Source organism: Salmo salar, chromosome 23 (assembly GCF_965601325.2).
Source record: "Salmo salar chromosome 23, fSalSal1, whole genome shotgun sequence".
Taxonomy (NCBI): domain Eukaryota; kingdom Metazoa; phylum Chordata; class Actinopteri; order Salmoniformes; family Salmonidae; genus Salmo; species Salmo salar.
Genome location: NC_138313.1, coordinates 12,165,067 through 12,184,787, shown reverse-complemented (window position 1 = coordinate 12,184,787; position 19,721 = coordinate 12,165,067). Strand labels below are relative to the sequence as shown.

Below are 19,721 nucleotides of genomic sequence, written 5' to 3'. Positions count from 1 at the left end.
TGACCAGGAAAATAAGAGAAGTAGTGTAATCTCAGCTCACTGGACTGGTGAGATCTGAAATTATAACCGCTGTTGTGGTGGACACTGAAGGCATTTTCAGAGCATGCTGGAATGTGGTGTTGTGGAGAGTGGGTGTGTGAAAATGGCACTTCTGTGTGTGTGTGTGTGTGTGTGTGTGTGTTTGTGTATCAGGAGGCAAGTCACAAGCTGCAGGAACAGAAGGGAACTCTTCAATTCCAGCCACATGTTTTGGCAGAGAGAGAGAGTAAGAGAGAAGGACTGTAAATCAAAGAAAGAGAGGGGGGAGAGAAAGAAAGACAAAGTCTGTATGTGACAGAAGGAGGAGAGAGACCCCTTACGAAAATGTTTCACGTGAGCTTGAGTGATTTTATGTGAAGTTAATGCGATAAAGTGACAACATGGTGAGCACGTGTGAAATAAATGTAACACGGGGATGAAACATTTCAACATGTGATAACATGAAACAACATGTGACAACATTTGAGCACACGGGAAAACCCTGTGACGGTAATTGAATGAATAACCGTGTAACTGACAGTCATGGACGAAGACCCTCCAAATAACCTTCCAAACCGTTTAAATAGGCCTATATCCATTTTAGGATTCTTTTTTATTAACTTTACTTTCATGTAGATCAACTTTACCTAACTAATGGTTATAAGCGATTGTTTTGCTAACTTAGTCTGTCAATTAAACGTTCTATATCTCCTCTTCTTTCCAATTGACCTTTGATGCGCGAGCAGCTAATCTGCAAAATGCGCTGGGATGTGGAGCACGTTTTAATTGCTTGCTAGTAAATAATTACATCTATCTTCTTTTAGCTTCCCTGTGGCTCAGTTGGTAGAGCATGGTGTTTGCAACGCCAGCATGGTGTGTGCAACGCCAGGGTTGTGGGTTCGATTCCCACGGGGGGCCAGTACAAAAAAAAAAAAAAATGAATTGTATGAAATGTATGCATTCACTACTGTAAGTCGCTCTGGATAAGAGCGTCTGCTAAATGACTAAAATGTAAAAATGTAAATGTTTTAAAAAAAGGTTAGATGTGTCTGGTCATTCATTAATTATCCAACAGCAGTTGACAAGGTTGTTCTGGCTCTGAGGCCTATATGCACTAATGTTGTGTCAAATGGACAATGTGCCAATCCTCTCCAATCTGGCATGGTATAATTTGATACAGAATCTCTTCTTAATTTATTGACTAATCAACGCTGATCAGGCCGGTCCTGGTTGATATGCCTCCATAGGCTGAGACCCCAAAAATTGCCGCCCTCCTATACCTGCAAAGTAGAATAGTAGTCAAGGCTACAGTGTCGGCCTTAAATTCACTTTTATGAATGCCCATGTGGTAGAGTACCGTTCGCAAAACAGGCAATTTACTGTTAATCCCTGTCACTTGGTTTCATGTATTTATGTTAATGCATGTATTAATTACAGTAATTTACCATTCTCATTCTCAGAGTGGAAACGTTTGCCGAGTTCACAACCTTCTTGGTTAATTTTGGTTTATTTCTTACCATCATGTAAGCGCTCCATGAGAGCAATGAGAATGTGTCTGGTTTCTCTGTCCTGTTAATGTTGGCGGAGCGCGCGCTTGAGCACGCATATTAGTACCTGGCCTGCTTCAAATCCCAAATGTAGGAAAGTTCACAGCTGGGCTTCTCGCTCATTTTTTCTTTACCTCACATAGTAAGTCAACAAAGTCCTTTTTATTTTATTTTACTTTACAACCATTCAAATTATTATAGTTCCTTACAGATTTTAGAAAATTAGTTCTAACACTCTCCCCAACGATAATCAGTGTCGCTGACAGATGTGCTATGTACATGTTGCGTGTATTTGTTTCTATTTTAAATATTGTCAATTTCATCTTCATACTATAGCATACAGTTGAAGTCTGAAGTTTACATACACATTAGCCAAATACATTTAAACTCAGTTTTTCACAATTCCTGACATTTAATCCTAGTAAAAATTCCCTGTCTTAGGTCAGTATGGATCACCACTTTATTTTAAGAATGTGAAATGTCAGAATAATAGTAGAGAGAATGATTTATTTCAGCTTTTATTTCTTTCATCACATTCCCAGTGGGTCAGAAGTTTACATACACTCAATTAGTATTTGACAGCATTGCCTTTAAAATGTTTAACTTGGGTCAAACATTTTGGGTAGCCTTCCACAAGCTTCCCACAATAGTTGGGTGAATTTTGGCCCATTCCTCCTGACAGAGCTGGTGTAACTGAGTCAGGTTTGTAGGCCTCCTTGCTCGCACACACTTTTTCAGTTCTGCCCACAAATTTTCAATAGGACTGAGGTCAGGGCTTTGTGATGGCCACTCCAATACCTTGACTTTGTTGTCCTTAAGCCATTTTGCCACAACTTTGGAAGTATGCTTGAGGTCATTGTCCATTTGGAAGACCCATTTGCGACCAAGCTTTAACCTGTTGGGTCTAGGGGGCAGCATTTGCACGTCTGGATAAAAAAAATGTACCCGATTTAATCTGGTTACTAATCCTACCCAGTAACTAGAATATGCATATACTTATTATATATGGATAGAAAACACTCTAAAGTTTCTAAAACTGTTTGAATGGTGTCTGTGAGTATAACAGAACTCATTTGGCAGGCAAAACCCTGAGACATTTTCTGACAGGAAGTGGATACCTGATGTGTTGTATTGACTTTAAACCTATCCCATTGAAAAACACAGGGGCTTAGGAATATTTTGGCACTTCCTATTGCTTCCACTAGATGTCACCAGCCTTTACAAAGTGTTTTGAGTCTTCTGGAGGGAGATCTGACCGAACAAGAGCCATGGAACGATGATGTCCCATTAGACACCTGGCGCGCGAGTTCATGTTGGGTACCCTCGTTCCAATACGTTATAAAAGAGTATGCATTCGTCCACCTTGAATATTATTCATGTTCTGGTTAAAAAAGGCCCTAATGATTTATGCTATACAACGTTTGAACGAACGTAAATATATTTTTTCCCCTCGTTCATGAAGTGAAGTCCGGCGGGCTTAGATCATGTGCTAACAAGACGGAGATTTTTGGACATAAATGATGAGCTTTTTTGAACAAAACTACATTCGTTATGGACCTGTGATACCTGGAAGTGACATCTGATGAAGAGAATCAAAGGTAATGGATTATTTACATAGTATTTTCGATTTTAGATCTCCCCAACATGACGACTAGTCTGTATCGCAACGCGTATTTTTCTGGGCGCAGTGCTCAGATTATTGCAAAGTGTGATTTCCCAGTAAGGTTATTTTTAAATCTGGCAAGTTGATTGCGTTCAAGAGATGTAAATCTATAATTCTTTAAATGACAATATAATATTTTACCAATGTTTTCTAATTTTAATTATTTAATTTGTGATGCTGACTTGACTGCCGGTTATTGGAGGGAAACGATTTCCTCAACATCAATGCCATAGTAAAACGCTGTTTTTGGATATAAATATGAACTTGATAGAACTAAAAATGCATGCATTGTCTAACATAATGTCCTAGGAGTGTCATCTGATGGAGATTGTAAAAGGTTAGTGCATCATTTTAGCTGGTTTTATGGTTTTGGTGACCCTGTCTTTGAATTGACAAAACATTACACACAACTCTTGTAAATGTACTGTCCTAACATACTCTAAATTTATGCTTTCGCCGTAAAACCTTTTTGAAATCGTAAAACGTGGTTAGATTAAGGAGATGTTTATCTTTCAAAGGGTGTAAAATAGTTGTATGTTTGAAAAATTTGAATTTTGACATTTATTTGGATTCAAATTTGCCGCTCTTGAAATGCACCTGCTGTTGATGGAGTGCACCACGGGGGGGACGCTAGCGTCCCACCTAGCCCATAGAGGTTAAAGTCACCATTGGACTCATGGTGAAATCCTTGAGCGGTTTCCTTCCTCTCTGGCAACTGAGTTAGGAAGGACGCCTGTATCTTTGTAGTGACTGGGTGTATTAAGAGACCTACCAAAGTGTAATTAAAAACTTCAACATGCTCAAAGGGATATTGAATGTCTGCTTTTTTGTTTGTCCATCTACCATTTGAAGGCATTGGAAAACCTCCCTGGTCTTTGTGGTTAGATCTGTGTTTGAAATTCACTGTTCGACTGTGGGACCTTACAGATAATTGTATATGTGGAGTACAGAGATGAGGTAGTCATTCAAAAATCATGTTCAACAATATTATTGCACACAGAGTGAGTCATTGCAACTTATTGTGACTTGTTAAGCACATTTTTACTCCTGAACTTATTTAGAAATGCTATAACAAAGGGATGAATACTTATTGACTTAAGACATTTCAGCTTTTAATTTTTCATTAATTTGTAAAAACTTCTCAAAACATAATTCCACTTTGACCTTATGGAGTATGTGTGTGTGTAGGCCAGTGACAAAACAATCTAAATGTAATCAATTTTCAATTCAGGCTACAACACAACAAAATGTGAGAAATACTTTCTGAAGGCACTGTAAGTGCATGTGTTACAAAAGAAAAATACAATATTTCATTTGTAGCTAGTCACCATTTCAATGTAATACTCACTTCCCTGCCACTTCCCTGAAAATGTGTTTTTGGAACGTTTCCCACGTGACATTTAGTTTTTCCGTAAAGGTGAGGACCAATTCACAATGTTTGTAAGAGTTTCTCAAGACATTTGTTTTACCAGTTGTCAGGAAGTTACACGATGGTCCCAGATGGTCTCAAACTATCCCAAATCATTATAAGTAAAGTTGTGAAATGGTGGTTTAAAAGTTTGTGGTACACTGCTTAGCTAAAATATGACCCCCCTTGGGATTTGAACTCACAACCTCTGGATTTGAGGTGCACTAATCTGCACCCATACACATTTATTACCTATAATACATCTCTGCACTTAGCAAAAAAGACTGGCATCTGCATTGCTATTTGAGTTATCAATTAAACTATTCGTTCATCATTGATTTCATTTACTAATTTCGGCAATTTGAGGGTTTTCTATATAGTTGTCTAATGTTGGTGGGCCATATTATTTTGCTTCAATGTTACTCCTGAATCACTATGATAAATAAGAGTTTTGAGTTTATTTTTAACAAATTTGAGATTCACTTTGAAGTCCAAAGTGTAAGAATACAGATGAACTCAGTTCAAATACCAGGTGAGGACACGTTGAAAAATAAATATTGTATAATTAAACATACACAATGCAGTTATGTATGTCAAAGCGTGTAAAAAATGTACGTTGAAAACATTATGTTAACAGCACAACGTTTTCACGTGTTGTGTTCCAAAACCACGTTTTCACATGTAAAAAGTAATGTGAAGTGTTTCAAAAACATGTTTTCACATGTGAAATGTCACATGGAAAGTGTTCCAAAAAACACGTTTTCACAGGATTTTCCACGTGTGAAATCATGTGTTTTTTTGTAAGGGGAGAGAGAGAGAGAGCCAGAGAGCACGAGAGCGAGAAAGCGATTGAGTTAGCGAGAGATTGAGAGAGCAGCTCACGGCTGGGTTTAATCTGTGTCGTCCAGTTCTCCCCACAGCAGCCCCTCCTCCTGTCCCACTGACTGATGACAACTTGATTATTTCAGATGTCTAACACACCTCATATTTCCTCCTCGTCTACCGTAGTGCTACTTCCGTGCCTGCACAATATCAAACGTCAAGATACTCACTCAGTGGTCTATAACAAGTGCATAACCTTTGCCTACAATGATTGGCACAGTGTACAGTTGAAGTCAGAAGTTTACATACACCAGTCCCTCCTGCAGAAAAGCACCCCCACAACACGATGCTGCCACCCCGTGCTTCACAGTTGGGATGGTGTCTTTTGGCTTGCAAGCCTCCCTCTTTTTCCTCCAAACATAACTATGGCCATGCAGTTCTATTTTTGTTTCATCAGACCAGAGGACACCAGAGGACAATCTTTGTCCCCATGTGCAGTTCCAAACTGTAGTCTGGCTTTTTTATGGCGGTTTTGGAGTAGTGGCTTCTTTCTTGCTGAGCAGCCTTTCAGGTTATGTCGATATAGGACTCGTTTTACTGTGGATACAGATAATTTTGTACCGGTTTCCTCCAGCATCTTCACAAGGTCCTTTGCTGTTGTTCTGGGATTGATTTGCAGTTTTTGTACCAAAGTACGTTCATCTCTAGGAGACAGAACGCGTCTCCTTCCTGAGCGGTATGATGGCTGCGTGGTCCCATGGTGTTTATACTTGCGTACTATTGTTTGTACAGATGAATGTGGTACCTTAAGGCATTTGGAAATTGCTCCCAAGGATGAACCAGACTTGTGGAGGACTACAATTGTTTTTCTGAGGGCTTGGCTGATTTCTTTTGATTTTCCCATGATGTCAAGCAAAGAGGCACTGAGTATGAATGTAGGCCTTGAAATACATCCACAGGTACACCTCCAATTGACTCAAATTTTGTAAATTAGCCTATCAGAAGCTTCTAAAGCCATGACATAATTTTCTGGAATTTTCCAAGCTGTTTAAAGGCACAGTCAACTTAGTGTATGTAAACTTCTGACCCACTGGAATTGTGATACAGTGAATTATATGTGAAATAATCTGTTTGTAAACAATTGTGGGAAAAATGACTTGTGTCATGCACAAAGTAGATGTCCTAACCGACTTGCCAAAACTATAGTTTGTTAACAAGAAATTTGTGGAGTGGTTGAAAAATGAGTTTTAATGATTCCAACCTAAGTGTATGTAAACTTCCCACTTCAACTGTATTTGTAAGGTGTGTGTGTAGTACCTGTCCTGTTGATTGGCGCACTGGTTGTCACAGTGCGGGACAGCTTATTGGCTGAGACGCTGTAAAGGTTTCCGCCAATCCAGCGCATGCCCCGCCCTCTGCCTCTCCAGTGTTGGGCCGGTGGGTGCCTGTCCTGTCCGGGGGGACGCAGACGGCTCTGGAGCACACTCCTGGAGGACACAGAGAGAGAGAGAAAGAGAGAGGAGAAGAAGCAGAATAGAGTGAGGGAGGGAGAAATTGGCAAAGCATTAGGAAAAGCATACATGGATACACAGAACATCTTGTTTGAACAGTTTGACAATTCCAGGTTTTGGGATGGTATTTTCTATGGGAGGAAACATCATGGTATGATAACTCCTGGAGAATGCAGTACTTGGGCAAAAAGATCAATTCGGTATAACCACAAAGTAGTAATGAGCTGAATGATACTGCTCTTGTAATTTGCTCACTTCCCCACCACATCTACACCCCTTCTCTTTCTGCCTGTCTTTTGCAGTCCTCTTCCACTTTATCTCCCCTTCTCATCTCCCTCTTTACGCTTCCCAGTCCTACCCTCCCTCCTCACCTCCCTGTTTCTCTCCCATGTCACAGCACTCTGTTAAATTGCTGCCCTAATGGAAAGGGCGGCAGTGTGGAAATGGAGAGAATTGAAAAGAGGAGGAAATCAATGAGATAATAGGTAGGGCAGGAGGCCAGAGCAGGGAGGGCTGCCCCCGGGTCCTGAAGCAACGCGTGGTGCCGAACAGACACACACAAACGCAGAGTCGTAATCGCAGACACACACACAGACACACACACAGACACACACACACAGACACACACACAGACACACACACACACGCAAAGCCTACAGAATACACACAAATAAATATTCACAAAATGACATGCAGAAGCGAAGGAAGTCACCCTCTGTGCTATGTGTGTAACTGTGTGTGTGTAACTGTGTGTGTGTGGGGGGGAATGTTGGGGGGGGCAGGGGTTGTGGCAATAAATTGTACTGGACTGTCACTTTTATTTGGGTGGGATTGGGGCTGGTGTGCAGTGCGCTGGAGGTAATTTGCTGCTGTAGATCAGATGGGCTGGCAATGTGTTTGGAGCCAGAGTTCGTGCCTCCCATTACAGAGAACAGAGCTGGGACCCCAAACACACACATAAACAACTACGCTAAGGTAAACACTCACACACTACAACTACAGTTACACAATAACAGACACAGAAACACACACAGAGAACCACACACAGAGAATCACACACAAGGACACTCAGCCAGCGAGATACACACACACACGAAGTGGAGAGCTTGTGTGCAGCTGAGTGAAGAAAGAAGAACAAGAGAAGGAACATCACATTCACAGATCGCTAGTTAGCTACCTCTCTCCCTCTCCCGCACCAGGCCATAACTCACCAGCAGAGACACTCAGTTTCACAAATATAAGATCAGTGTGTGCCCTACACAGGGCAACTGGAGCCCAGGGAGCCATAATGGAGGCTAATGTAGGAGCAGTGACTGCCTCCCAGGGAGGCTTTAGCAGGGCCCAACAGCCAGAGGAGCCATCATGGAGGTTAATGTGGATATGACATGAACACTTAACATAGACAGCAGTTAACCCTGACACATGGTGCAGGACTTGGGAGGGGAGAAAGAGGAGGGGGGGGGGAGGACTAGACACCTGGTGAGGGAGTATTGGGGCGAAAAGGCAATGTGTGTTGTTGAGTGTGTGTGAGCATACATACAGTATGAAAGAAAGTGTGTGCCTATATAAGAGTGCATCATGAGTGTGTGTGTGCGTGCGTGCGTGTGTGTGAATGAGGGCAGTAATGTGAGGTAGGCAGCTGTCTGAATGAGTTTCCCCCTCCAGCACAACATCATTACTGAACATTATACATATTACTTCCTGTACACCACCACTATTTCCACTACTATCGCCATGTAATCTCCCTATTAATGAGAGAGAGGGGGGGAGAGAGAGAGAGAGAGAGCAGAGGAGGGAGGATGGAAAGAGGGGAAAGGGAGGGAGGGAGAGAGAGATAATGAGAATTTAAAAAAGCCCCAAGTGATACAACTGGAGAAGGAGAAGAGAGCCATCTCTCTTCTCTTTCCTTATCCCCTCTTCTCTCTCCTTGACCTATTCCTGTGCCGCCCTTGACCCCCAAGCAAGAGATCTGTTATCAAAGGTACTCCAGGCCTGTCCGCCACACAAATCCTCCCCTGCCGGACAGCACTTTCATTTCAGGGGGAGCCTTTTCAACAACACGCCAACATACCACTCTGCCCCCCAGCAGCCCTGGGGGACACATCCTAGCTGCACACACCTCATCCCAATCACCATGGTAATTCATTAATGGGACAAACTATGGGGGAGAAGAGAGATTTTGAGCTGTGTAGGTGTGTGTAGGTGTGTGTAGGTGTGTGTAGTTGTGAAGGTGAACATTCGCCCCAGTCTGAGATTCTGAGCGTTCTGGAGCAGGTTTTCATCAAGGACCTCAGATCATCTTTCCCTCGATCCTGACTAGTCTCCCAGTCCCTGCCGCTGAAAAACAAACCCACAGCATGATGCTGTCACCACCATGCTTTAACATAGGGATGGTGCCAGATTTCCTCCAGCCGTGACGCTTGGCATTCAGGCCAAAGAGTTCAATCTTGGTTTCATCAGACCAGATAATCTTGTTTCTCATGGTCTGAGAGTCCTTTAGGTCCTTCTGGAAGGTTCTCCCATCTACACAGAGGAACTCTGGAGCTCTGTCAGAGTGACCATCGGGTTCTTGGTCACCTCCCTGACAAAGGCCCTTCTTCGGAAGAGTCTTGGTGGTTCAAAACTTCTTCCATTTAAGAATGATGAGGCCACTGCGTTCTTGGGGACCTTCAATGCCTGCAGACATTTTTTGGTACCCTTCCCCAGATCTGTGCCTTGACACAATCCTGTCTCGGAGCTCTACGGACAATTCCTTCGACCTCATGGTTTGGTTTTTGCTCTGACTTGCACTGTCAACAGTGGTGGGCAGACAGGTGTGTGCCTTTCCAAATCATGTCCAATCAATTGAATTTACCACAGGTGGACTCCAATCAAGTTGTAGAAACATTTCAAGGATGATCAATGGAAACAGGATGCACCTGATATAAATTTAGAGTCTTACAGCAAAGGGTCTGCATACTTATGTAAATACGGTATTTCTGTGTTTATTTTTAATACATTTGCAAAAATGTCTAAAACCCTGTATTCACTTTTTCATTATGAGGTATTGTGAGTAAATTGATGAGGAAAATCTTTTATTTAATCAATTTTAGTAACAAAATGTGGAAAAATTCAAGGGGTCCAAATGCACTGTATATTTACAGCAGGGGTAAGTTGACCCCATGGACCATGATCCCACAGAGTTGTAGGTGGTGAGTGTATAGGAGGAGAGGAGAAGAGAGGAGGTAGAAGAGGTGGAGAAAATAGCAGAGAAGAACTCCCTTGTGAGTATATTCTGAGTGTTTGCATGCCAGTGAAATTGTGCGTGAGTGTGTTTGTGTGAACAGCTCTCACCATGCGCGACACACAGATGAAGGAGAGAGCGATTCAGCACTACTACTGCCGTTGATGAACGATCTGACTTTTGTTTTGGTGACAGGGAAGAATTTGGGGGTCGCGCGAGTGCTCTGAATAATGCTGCTCTGGCCTGTTTGCATGCAGCGAAAGCATTAGTAAGCTCATACTGGGAAAACAGTTACCCTTGGAACAGACTGAGCAGCGCAAACAGTCTAGCTAATTCCTATAGCGAGGAGAGGAGGACTGCGCTCTGCTTACAGCAATGCAGTAACAGAGGTCCTAAACACACTCATTACGCATTAAAACAATTCAATCTACACTAATCGTATGAGAGTAAGGGACACCTCTGGGGCAAAACAACATCAAATTAAGACAAAGCAATCAGAAATCTGTAGATGAGAGTGTGCATGTGTAAGAAAGAGGGGAGACTAGAAAAGCGCAAAAGAGAAGTAAAAACATGAATGTTAGAATAGACCGTAAGTAAGAAGGGATAAGTGAGAAAGCGATAGGAAGATAAATATGATAAGTGACGAGTAGAGGAGTAAAATTGCCACATGAACTGGTGTGAAGGAGGGATGTATGGAGGAGTGAATGAGTGTGTAAGTGATGGGAGAGAGGAGAGGAGAGCGGCGCAGCCTTTATTGCCGTCTCCCACATCCTGATCAATAGAGGAGCACTAGACGAGATGAGAGACCATGTGTGTGTATGTGTGTCTCAACAGTAGCTCAAAAAACAAACAATCAAGCACCATTAAATCCCAAAGAGAACTGACAAGATGATAGCGCGTGCAAGAGAGTGAAATAGGTGGAAAAGAGCTGAGAAGCAGAGATAAGGTGATACTGAAAACGTATGAAAAAGAGCTGAGGATGAGAAGAGAAACAATAAGAGATGAACGGACAGACAATGGAAAGATAAAGACGAGCAGCAACACAATGATATGGATAGAGAGAAAGAGAGAAAACATAGAACATGAGGGAGGCAAATAAGCAACAGAGTAGGCGAGAAAAGAAGGGATGGAGAAGACGGGCGGAGAGAGGGACGGCTGGAGCGAGGGAGGGGAGGGCTGGGACAGTCATTTATCCTGGGGTGCGCTGCATGTTTTACGGCTTTCTTAATTCAACTCCTGCTACTATTAATGGACTTAATGTTGAGATTATATCTCTTTCCTGGTGGCAGGGGCTGGAATACCCCCCCCCCCATCCGCTTCCCCCAGCAACCAATCACCCACAATGCCTATTACTGCTGACACCACACTGAGAACCGCACGGCATGCTGGGTAAGGGACAGGTCAGCTCACTTCCCTTGGGTCTGGGTGGGAGACTAACAGAGTAGAGAGGGAAGTTAAGGGTGACAGGAGTGCTCAGATAGGTAGAGGTGCCTACTGATCATGTGTGGCTGGTGCTAGACACTCTGTGCCAAGGGCATTAGCCCCACTATGGAAATCAGAATGAACCATATTTATTCCCACAGCGAGGCTACATCTTGGGCCTCTCTAAAGCTTCGGGGACACCCGAGTGGGGATGATATGAGAGGGCTGCAGAGGTAGGACAGAACTCAGTGCAGGGCGTAAGATGAGATGAGACTGCTATAGATGAGCTAGGACTAGAGGTCGACAGATTCTGATTTTTCAACGCCGATACCGTTACCGATTATTGGAGGACCAAAAAAAGCCGCTACCGATTAATCGGCCGATTTTTTTAACAACGTATTTATTTGTAATAATGACAATTACAACAATACTGAATAAACACTTATTTTAACTTAATATAATACATAAATACTATCAATTTAGCCTCAAATAAATAATGAAACATGTTCAATTTGGTTTAAATAATGCAAAAACAAAAGTGTTGGAGAAGAAAGTAAAAGTGCAATATGTGCCATGTAAAAAAGCTAACGTTTAAGTTCCTTGCTCAGAACATGAGAACATATGAAAGCTGGTGGTTCCTTTTAACATGAATCTTCAATATTCCCAGGTAAGAAGTTTTAGGTTGTAGTTATTATAGGACTATTTCTCTCTATACGATTTGTATTTCATATACCTTTGACTATTGGATGTTCTTATAGGCACTTTAGTATTGCCTATAGTATTGCCTCCTCGCTCCTACCTGGGCTCGAACCAGGAACACATCGACAACAGCCACCCTCGAAGCAGTGTTACCCATGTAGAGCAAGGGGAACAACTACTCCAAGTCTCAGAGCGAGTGACGTTTGAAACGCTATTAGCGCGCACCCGCTAACTAGCTAGCCATTTCACATCGGTTACACCAGCCTAATCTTGGGAGTTGATAGGCTTGAAGTCATAAACAGCGCAATGCTTGAAGAATTGCGAAGAGCTGCTGGCAAAACGCACAAAGGTGCTGTTTGAATGAATCATAGACTTAATTATAACATAACACACAGAAATACGAGCCTTTGGTCATTAATATGGTCGAATCCGGAAACTATCATTTCAAAAACGAAAAGTTTATTATTTTAGTGAAGTACGGAACCATTCTGTATTTTATCTAAAGGGTGGCATCCCTAAGTCTAAATATTCCTGTTACATTGCACAACCTTCAATGTTATGTCATAATTATGTACAATTCTGGCAAATTAATTATGGCCTTTGTTAGGAATAAATGGACTTCACACAGTCCGCAATGAGCCAGGCGGCCCAAACTGCTGTATATATCCTGACTGCTTGCACGGAACGCTAGAGAAGTGACACAAATTCATGTTAGCAGGCAATATTAACTAAATATGGAGGTTTAAAAAGATATACTTGTGTATTGATTTTAAAGAAAGGCATTGATGTTTATGGTTAGGTACATTGGTGCAACAACAGTGCTTTTTTCGCAAATGCGCTTGTTAAATCATCACCCGTTTGTCGAAGTAGGCTGTGATTCAATGAGAAATTAATAACAGGCACCGCATCGATTATATGCAACGCAGGACACGTTAGATAAACTAGTAATATCATCAACCATGTGTAGTTAACTAGTGATTATGTTAAGATTGATAGTTTTTTATAAGATAAGTTTAATGCTAGCTAGCAACTTACCTTGGCTTCTTGCTGCCCTCGCGTAACAGGTAGTCAGCCTGCCATGCAGGCTCCTCGTGGAGTGCAATGTAAGGCAGGTGGTTAGAGCTTTGGACTAGTAACCGGAAGGTTGCAAAAACGAATCCCTGAATCCCCCCTGAACAAGACAGTTAACCCCCGTTCCTAGGCCGTCATTGAAAATAAGAATGTGTTCTTAATCTGACTTGCCTAGTTAAATAAAGGTGTAAAAAAAATAAAAAATACCGATTACCGATTGTTATGAAAACTTGAAATCAGCCCTAATTAATCGGCCATTCCGATTAATCAGTCAACCTCTAGCTAGGACTGCTAGAAGGCTTAGGATAGAACTAATAAAAGGTTCAAGGGTGTTAGAGAGAGTCAGACAGATTGAGGTAGTGAGGGGAAGTAAGTGTGTTGGGGGGGAGGGTCTTAGGAGAACGTCCTCTCTCCCATGGGACCTGTCCAGCCCCCCACCGCCCCCCCAATCTCCAGACTTGGTGATATTTCACAGGATGTCGCACGGCTCAAATTGAAAATACCTTGATTAATCAATATTTACTGCAGCGGCTAAATGAATAGCAATAAGTCACCAGAGGCCCTAGCTCCATTCTCAGCCTCATGCAGCCAGTCCCACTGTTTCACCTAGCTCAACCTGAACTACACAAATTGAGACACCACACACAGACATACAACCAAACACACAACAACAACAAAAACTCACAGAGGCAATTAAAACACATGAAGAACACACAAATCCAAACTGGCATACAGTAACATAATCTTCCTTACGGGGGAGAGAGAGAGAGAAACTACTGTATCTCTCCAAGCTGAAATGTAACCATGTGTCTCCCCTTGTCATGGGAGCCTGTGTGTCTGTATCTCCTCTGAGTCAGTGGACGTCTCACACGGCTACAGACACCTGCAAACACACCTGCACAGCAGACGGCCACAGCCACAGCCACAAAGACAAAAACACAACTGCACAGCAGACGACCACAGCCACAAAGACAAAAACACACCTGCACAGCAGACGACCACAGCCACAAAGACAAAAACACACCTGCACAGCAGACGACCACAGCCACAAAGACAAAAACACACCTGCACAGCAGACGGCCACAAAGACAAAAACACACCTGCACAGCAGACGGCCACAGCCACAAAGACAAAAACACACCTGCACAGCAGACGGCCACAGCCACAAAGACAAAAACACACCTGCACAGCAGACGGCCACAGCCACAAAGACAAAAACACACCTGCACAGCAGACGGCCACAGCCACAAAGACAAAAACACACCTGCACAGCAGACGGCCACAGCCACAAAGACAAAAACACACCTGCACAGCACACCGCACTCCAACTGAACCCTTCGCGCTATGAACACAACGGTGTATGTGTGTGTCTGTGCGCGTGCCTGCGCGATATGCAACAACTTGTAATCTCCTCCCGCCACAGCCCATTAGGAGGCTTAGGAAAACATAGTATCATTAAGACACTAAGCCATTTCACAGGCCTATCAGAATAGTAGAATAATACATTAACCAACTCCATAACCATATTACCTTTTAACTAGCAGCGCAATAAAACCATAAGTCTATGTTAATAACAATCATAATAAAACATTAACTAACTGTCTAACTGTCCGTCTCACAGTGATGAGGTCATGAATAACACATTAACTTATTGCCCGTCGGGCCAATAATGAGATCATCATAAGGATTCATTACCTCTCCCTCCGTCCCCCAGTTATGACCTCATAACCACTTCATATCATCCACTTCGTACCTTCTCCTCATCTCATTTATATCCTTTACTTTCTAGAATCTCTGTTTGAGCACCGAGCATCATTCTCACTTCCAGGGAGAAAGGAGGACAGGATGGATAGAATGGATGTGAGGATGAGAGCGGTAAAGACATGAGGAGGGATAAAGAGCTAGGGGTTAAGTTGGAGCCCTGTAAATCATGTTCATTGAGTGCTTATTAAGTAAATGCATTTAGCTTCATTTCCGTGAATTCCCTCATTCTCAAAATGAAAGGGTGAAAGGAAGAAAGAGAGCAATAAAGACAGAGAGGAAAAGAGAGACGGGAGGTTGTAATGACATTCGGAGAAGAGCCACCCCCCCCCCCCCCCCCCCCTCCACCTGCCCACTCCCCTCCCTTCTGATGGGGTCTTCTCTGAGATCCCATTGTAAGAGGTGTAAATTCATGCTCAGAGTGTACAGAGCAGAGGACCGGTATAAATGTTTTATTCCCTGGGTCATCTACTGCGCAAAAATAAGCTCCATAAATTCTCGGGGTCCCTCTCCATTCCATGCACAGGCTAACACACAACGGCACACCTGTCTGCTACTTTAAAGACAGGCCCTCCTTCCTGGGTTATGGTGCTGCTGAGTGATATTAAGAAGGGAGACACACTAAACATAAGAACCAGAGTGTGTGGGGGCCTGTGTGTGTTACGTACCATGTGTTACAGAGTGCAGCCTATGTATAAACTGCGTATTTCAAATAGTGGAATATTGTATGCAGTATTTGTGTGTGTGTGTGTGTGTGTGTGTGTGTGTGTGTGTGTGTGTGTGTGTGTGTGTGTGTGTGTGTACGCATTACCTGGCCGTATGGATCCTCTTGGCTCTCCAGGAGAGGGTGTGGCTATAGTGGGGTGTGTGCGAGGTGGCTCCGCCCAGGCGCGTCACTATCTTATAGCGCGTCCTGAAAACCCGCTGAGACGATTGGCTATGCAGGGACAGAGAGGCTGGACCTGGGGAAGACAGAGGAAGTGATTGACATCAGATTGACAGGTCAAGAAACCAATACAGGGCATGGCATTTGTGCATATGCCCATGCTAACTCATAGGTACAAACTACAACGTGCCAATGCACCACTGGGGAATTGGCTGACAAGCCTGGGTTTAGGGTCAAACCTGGGTACAAGCCTGGGTTTAGGGTCAAACCTGGGTTCAGGGTCAAGCCTGGGTTTAGGGTCAAGCCTGGGGTCAAGCCTAGGTTTAGGGTGAAGCCTGGGTTTATTGGGTTTAGGGTCAAGCCTGGGTTTAGGGTCAAGCCCGGGTTCAGGGTCAAGCCCGGGTTCAGGGTCAAGTTAGCAGATACAACACAAATAGGACACAGACACACACACCTAGAACTCTGTGGCAGGCAGGTGTGCTCTTTAACCAGCTTCACATGTAAAGATGAGAGTGAATAACAAAAGGAGGAATATATATATATATATGAGCCTAATAATTCCTATCCTCTGTCTCTTTCCCTCCCTCCCGATTTCTCTCTTAAAGTCTCATTCGTTATATCATTTTGCAGATCCATAAAAGAGGGGAGGAGAAAAAAAGAATAGGAGTGCTTGTTATTTATTTATTTGGGTGTGTATCCATCATATTGCTTTATGATGGCTGGGATTGGCTGACGTACACGCTGCGCTGGGTAAAGGACGGCATTTGCATCCGCGAGGATCTGAAACCGCTGCTTTAAACCAATTTAACAAACTAGAGGATTTATCAAAGCCAGGAGTTATGATTTAGCTTTCAGGATCAGTCAGTGTACTGTGACGATTCAGGTTGTGTCTGATGACTGTGGAAGAATGAATAAGACTGATGATTCTGAAGATCGGAGAGGACTGGGATGAATACAGTGGGTTCTAATTTAAATAAAACTTTGGGTCAATTCTAGAGTTGAAATATACAAGTGAATCTCCAACTGAACCAGAGCTGTGTTGTGGAAGGTCTAAAACAGAAGTCTCCCAGCTCAAATCTCACATAAATCATCTTCTGTTCATTCAGACAAACGCTGAGACCCAGCAGGAGAAAATGAGAGATGTCGGTGACAAAGAAAATCTCTCTCTTTTTTACTCCCTGCCCCCCCCCCCCCCCACCACCCATCTCTCACAGTGACAACACTTTGTCTTCTTAATGAGTGAGGAAGGAAATTGAGAGAGAGAGAGAGAGAGAGAGAGAGAGTGCAAAGGCGAGACAGAGAGAGAGAGAGGAGAGAGAGAGAGAGAGAGAGAGAGAGAGAGAGAGAGAAAGAAAGAGAGAGAGAGACACCCAACAATGTACCCTTTCTACTTAATTTCAATTATTTGTATCTGATATCTTTAAGTGCCAATTGCCATGATTGTTGTCATGTTAATTAGCATTTAATAACAAAGCATGACCAGGAAGCAAATAGCAGCTTGGAGCAATGACACAACAAAATGATTTATCTTCCTCCACCCTCTCTCTCTTATCTTACATTCCGGGGACGAGGAGTGTGTTTCACTTGTCAGGCAGCACACACACAGCTCCGGATCAGCTGGATAATTCATTTCAGACAAACATTTACCCATGAATCACCACACATCATGCTGGAACCTACCCCAAACACACACACGCTCGCACGGGACCTGCCCACACACACACGTCCCTCTGTATGAATGCGGTAAACTGTATTCAGTTTAGTTTAATTTCATTTTCAAAATTGATTTACAAGGTTTTTATTTAGTTTGAGTTTCATAAAACAAATTTTATTTTGTTTTTATCTTTTTTAGTTTCAGCTTTACCTTTTGTTGCCGCTATTGTTCACACCTATGGTTTACGCTACCACTAGCTAGTGATAGCGTAAAAACTATTTGAAACATCGCCATCAACTCGCAGCATTTACCTGCCAGATTCAGAAGCTTGTAAACCCCATTTGGAAAAAAAAGCTTGAAAAGTCCATTAGAAGGAAAAAAACAAAAACTAACACTTAAGTTTTTTTCTCATTTTATTTCATTTTGCAGCCAAAGACGGTTTCAGTTTATTTTTTCAAATGTTTTTCTTAATTGTTTTATTTCAGTTTACTAAATTGTTTTTCCAATTTTTGTTTTTGTTTCAGTTTTCATTTACTATAATAACCATGCTGTGAGGTGGGGGGGTGGCATGGTTGTGCAGGATTAGTTGCCTGGACTGTAGTCCCTTCTCTTCCCAGCAGTCATCTGTATTGCATTCAGAGCTATTCGGGCCTCCTGGCAGATGACAAATAGGGCCTGTCAAAGACCGCTGCCGTGCCCCGCACCCCAAACCTCTTACCGCCTCCCCGTCACACCCTACCCCCCACATCTACCCCTCCCTCAGTCCTATTCCAAACACCCCTAACACACCTAGTGTTAGGGGTGTCCACCTAGTCCCAACAGCGACTCACAATGATGTTCCGCTTTAGCCGTTGTTTAATGACAGGCCCAGTTTGTAGTGTAGCTACACGCTTGAGAGTCTGTGTGCGTGTATAGTAGAAGGGTAGCACTCTCTCTCGCTCCCCCATCTTGCTGTCAAAGGCCTATTAGAGGAAGATTAAGACCCCCGTTTGTGTGTGTGTGTGTGTGTGTGTGTGTGTGTGTGTGTGTGTGTGTGTGTGTGTGTGTGTGTGTGTGTGTGTGTGTTCGCGGTGGTCTAGTAGAAGATTGAGTCCCTATTGCTCCCAGACCCACTCAACCAACACAACCTGCTGGGGTTTACAATCAGAGCACACCCTCCATTCATCCCACGCTGACACACACACGCGTACACGCACACAGATCAAACCCATCCATCCCAAGATGACACACAACTCCATGCTGTGAAACCACAGATGATCTAGTCTACTCACTCTGCACTGCGCATTTCTCCGCAAGCCCACCTCACACCTTCTGCTCTGGGCTGCTGCTACTGAACTTACACACTCAACCCTCCACAAACTCTCTAAACACCGAATAACTACAGAGTTGTACATGGATTGAATCTAGATCCCTTTGGCTGCGATTCAGCAGCAGCCACGGATGGACAATTTCCATGCTCTCCTATTATGTAGCAACAGCCCCCCGAAACAGATCAACGGCTGTTTCTTCTATAATGTAGCTGCTACATCTGATCGACCGGGATGTGAAGGCTGTTACGTCTTCTATGAGACGGACGGGTAGAGTAGATCTTACTGTGCCTGCCACTCCGGACCTCCACCTCCTGCTCTCTTCACCCAGTCTCACGCTCTTGCTCTAGTCTTTTCCCTGACTGCAGAGTGACAGAGCGGCATGACGCTCACCACAGCACCACTCCACCCCATCCTCTTAGGGACGATCAAATAATGGTATCATGACACCGCACGGTGTGGCGTCTGTAGAGACAGGCTGCTATCTATCCCTCTCCTCCCCCTACCTGGTCTGTGATCCCCTGCCTCTCCCTATCTAGTCCCTTCACACAGCCGCTGTGAGTCTGGCAAGCGACACTTCTCCTTACCTGACGGCTAATTCCAGCTAACAGCACTCCCCCCCCCACCACCACCACCACCGCCTCCGGAGACTCGGTAAACCATTAATCTTGTTATTGACAGTCAGTCTGATACTGGAGCTTCTATACCCCCCTTCTGCTGTACAACCCC

At 43.5% G+C, this 19,721-nt stretch overlaps 1 protein-coding gene across 2 annotated transcripts in view; it reads right to left on the bottom strand.

The window, feature by feature from the left end:
• Positions 1-19,721, bottom strand: part of LOC106584063 (zinc finger CCCH domain-containing protein 3) — an 88,700-nt gene that overhangs the window by 22,628 nt on the left and 46,351 nt on the right. For both annotated transcript variants that reach the window (XM_014168894.3, XM_014168895.3), the window contains 2 exons: positions 15,957-16,107; positions 6,776-6,945 (listed from right to left, as the gene is read on the bottom strand). In XM_014168894.3, coding sequence (XP_014024369.1) covers positions 6,776-6,945; positions 15,957-16,107 — 321 coding nt within the window. The remainder of the gene's footprint in view (positions 1-6,775; positions 6,946-15,956; positions 16,108-19,721) is intronic.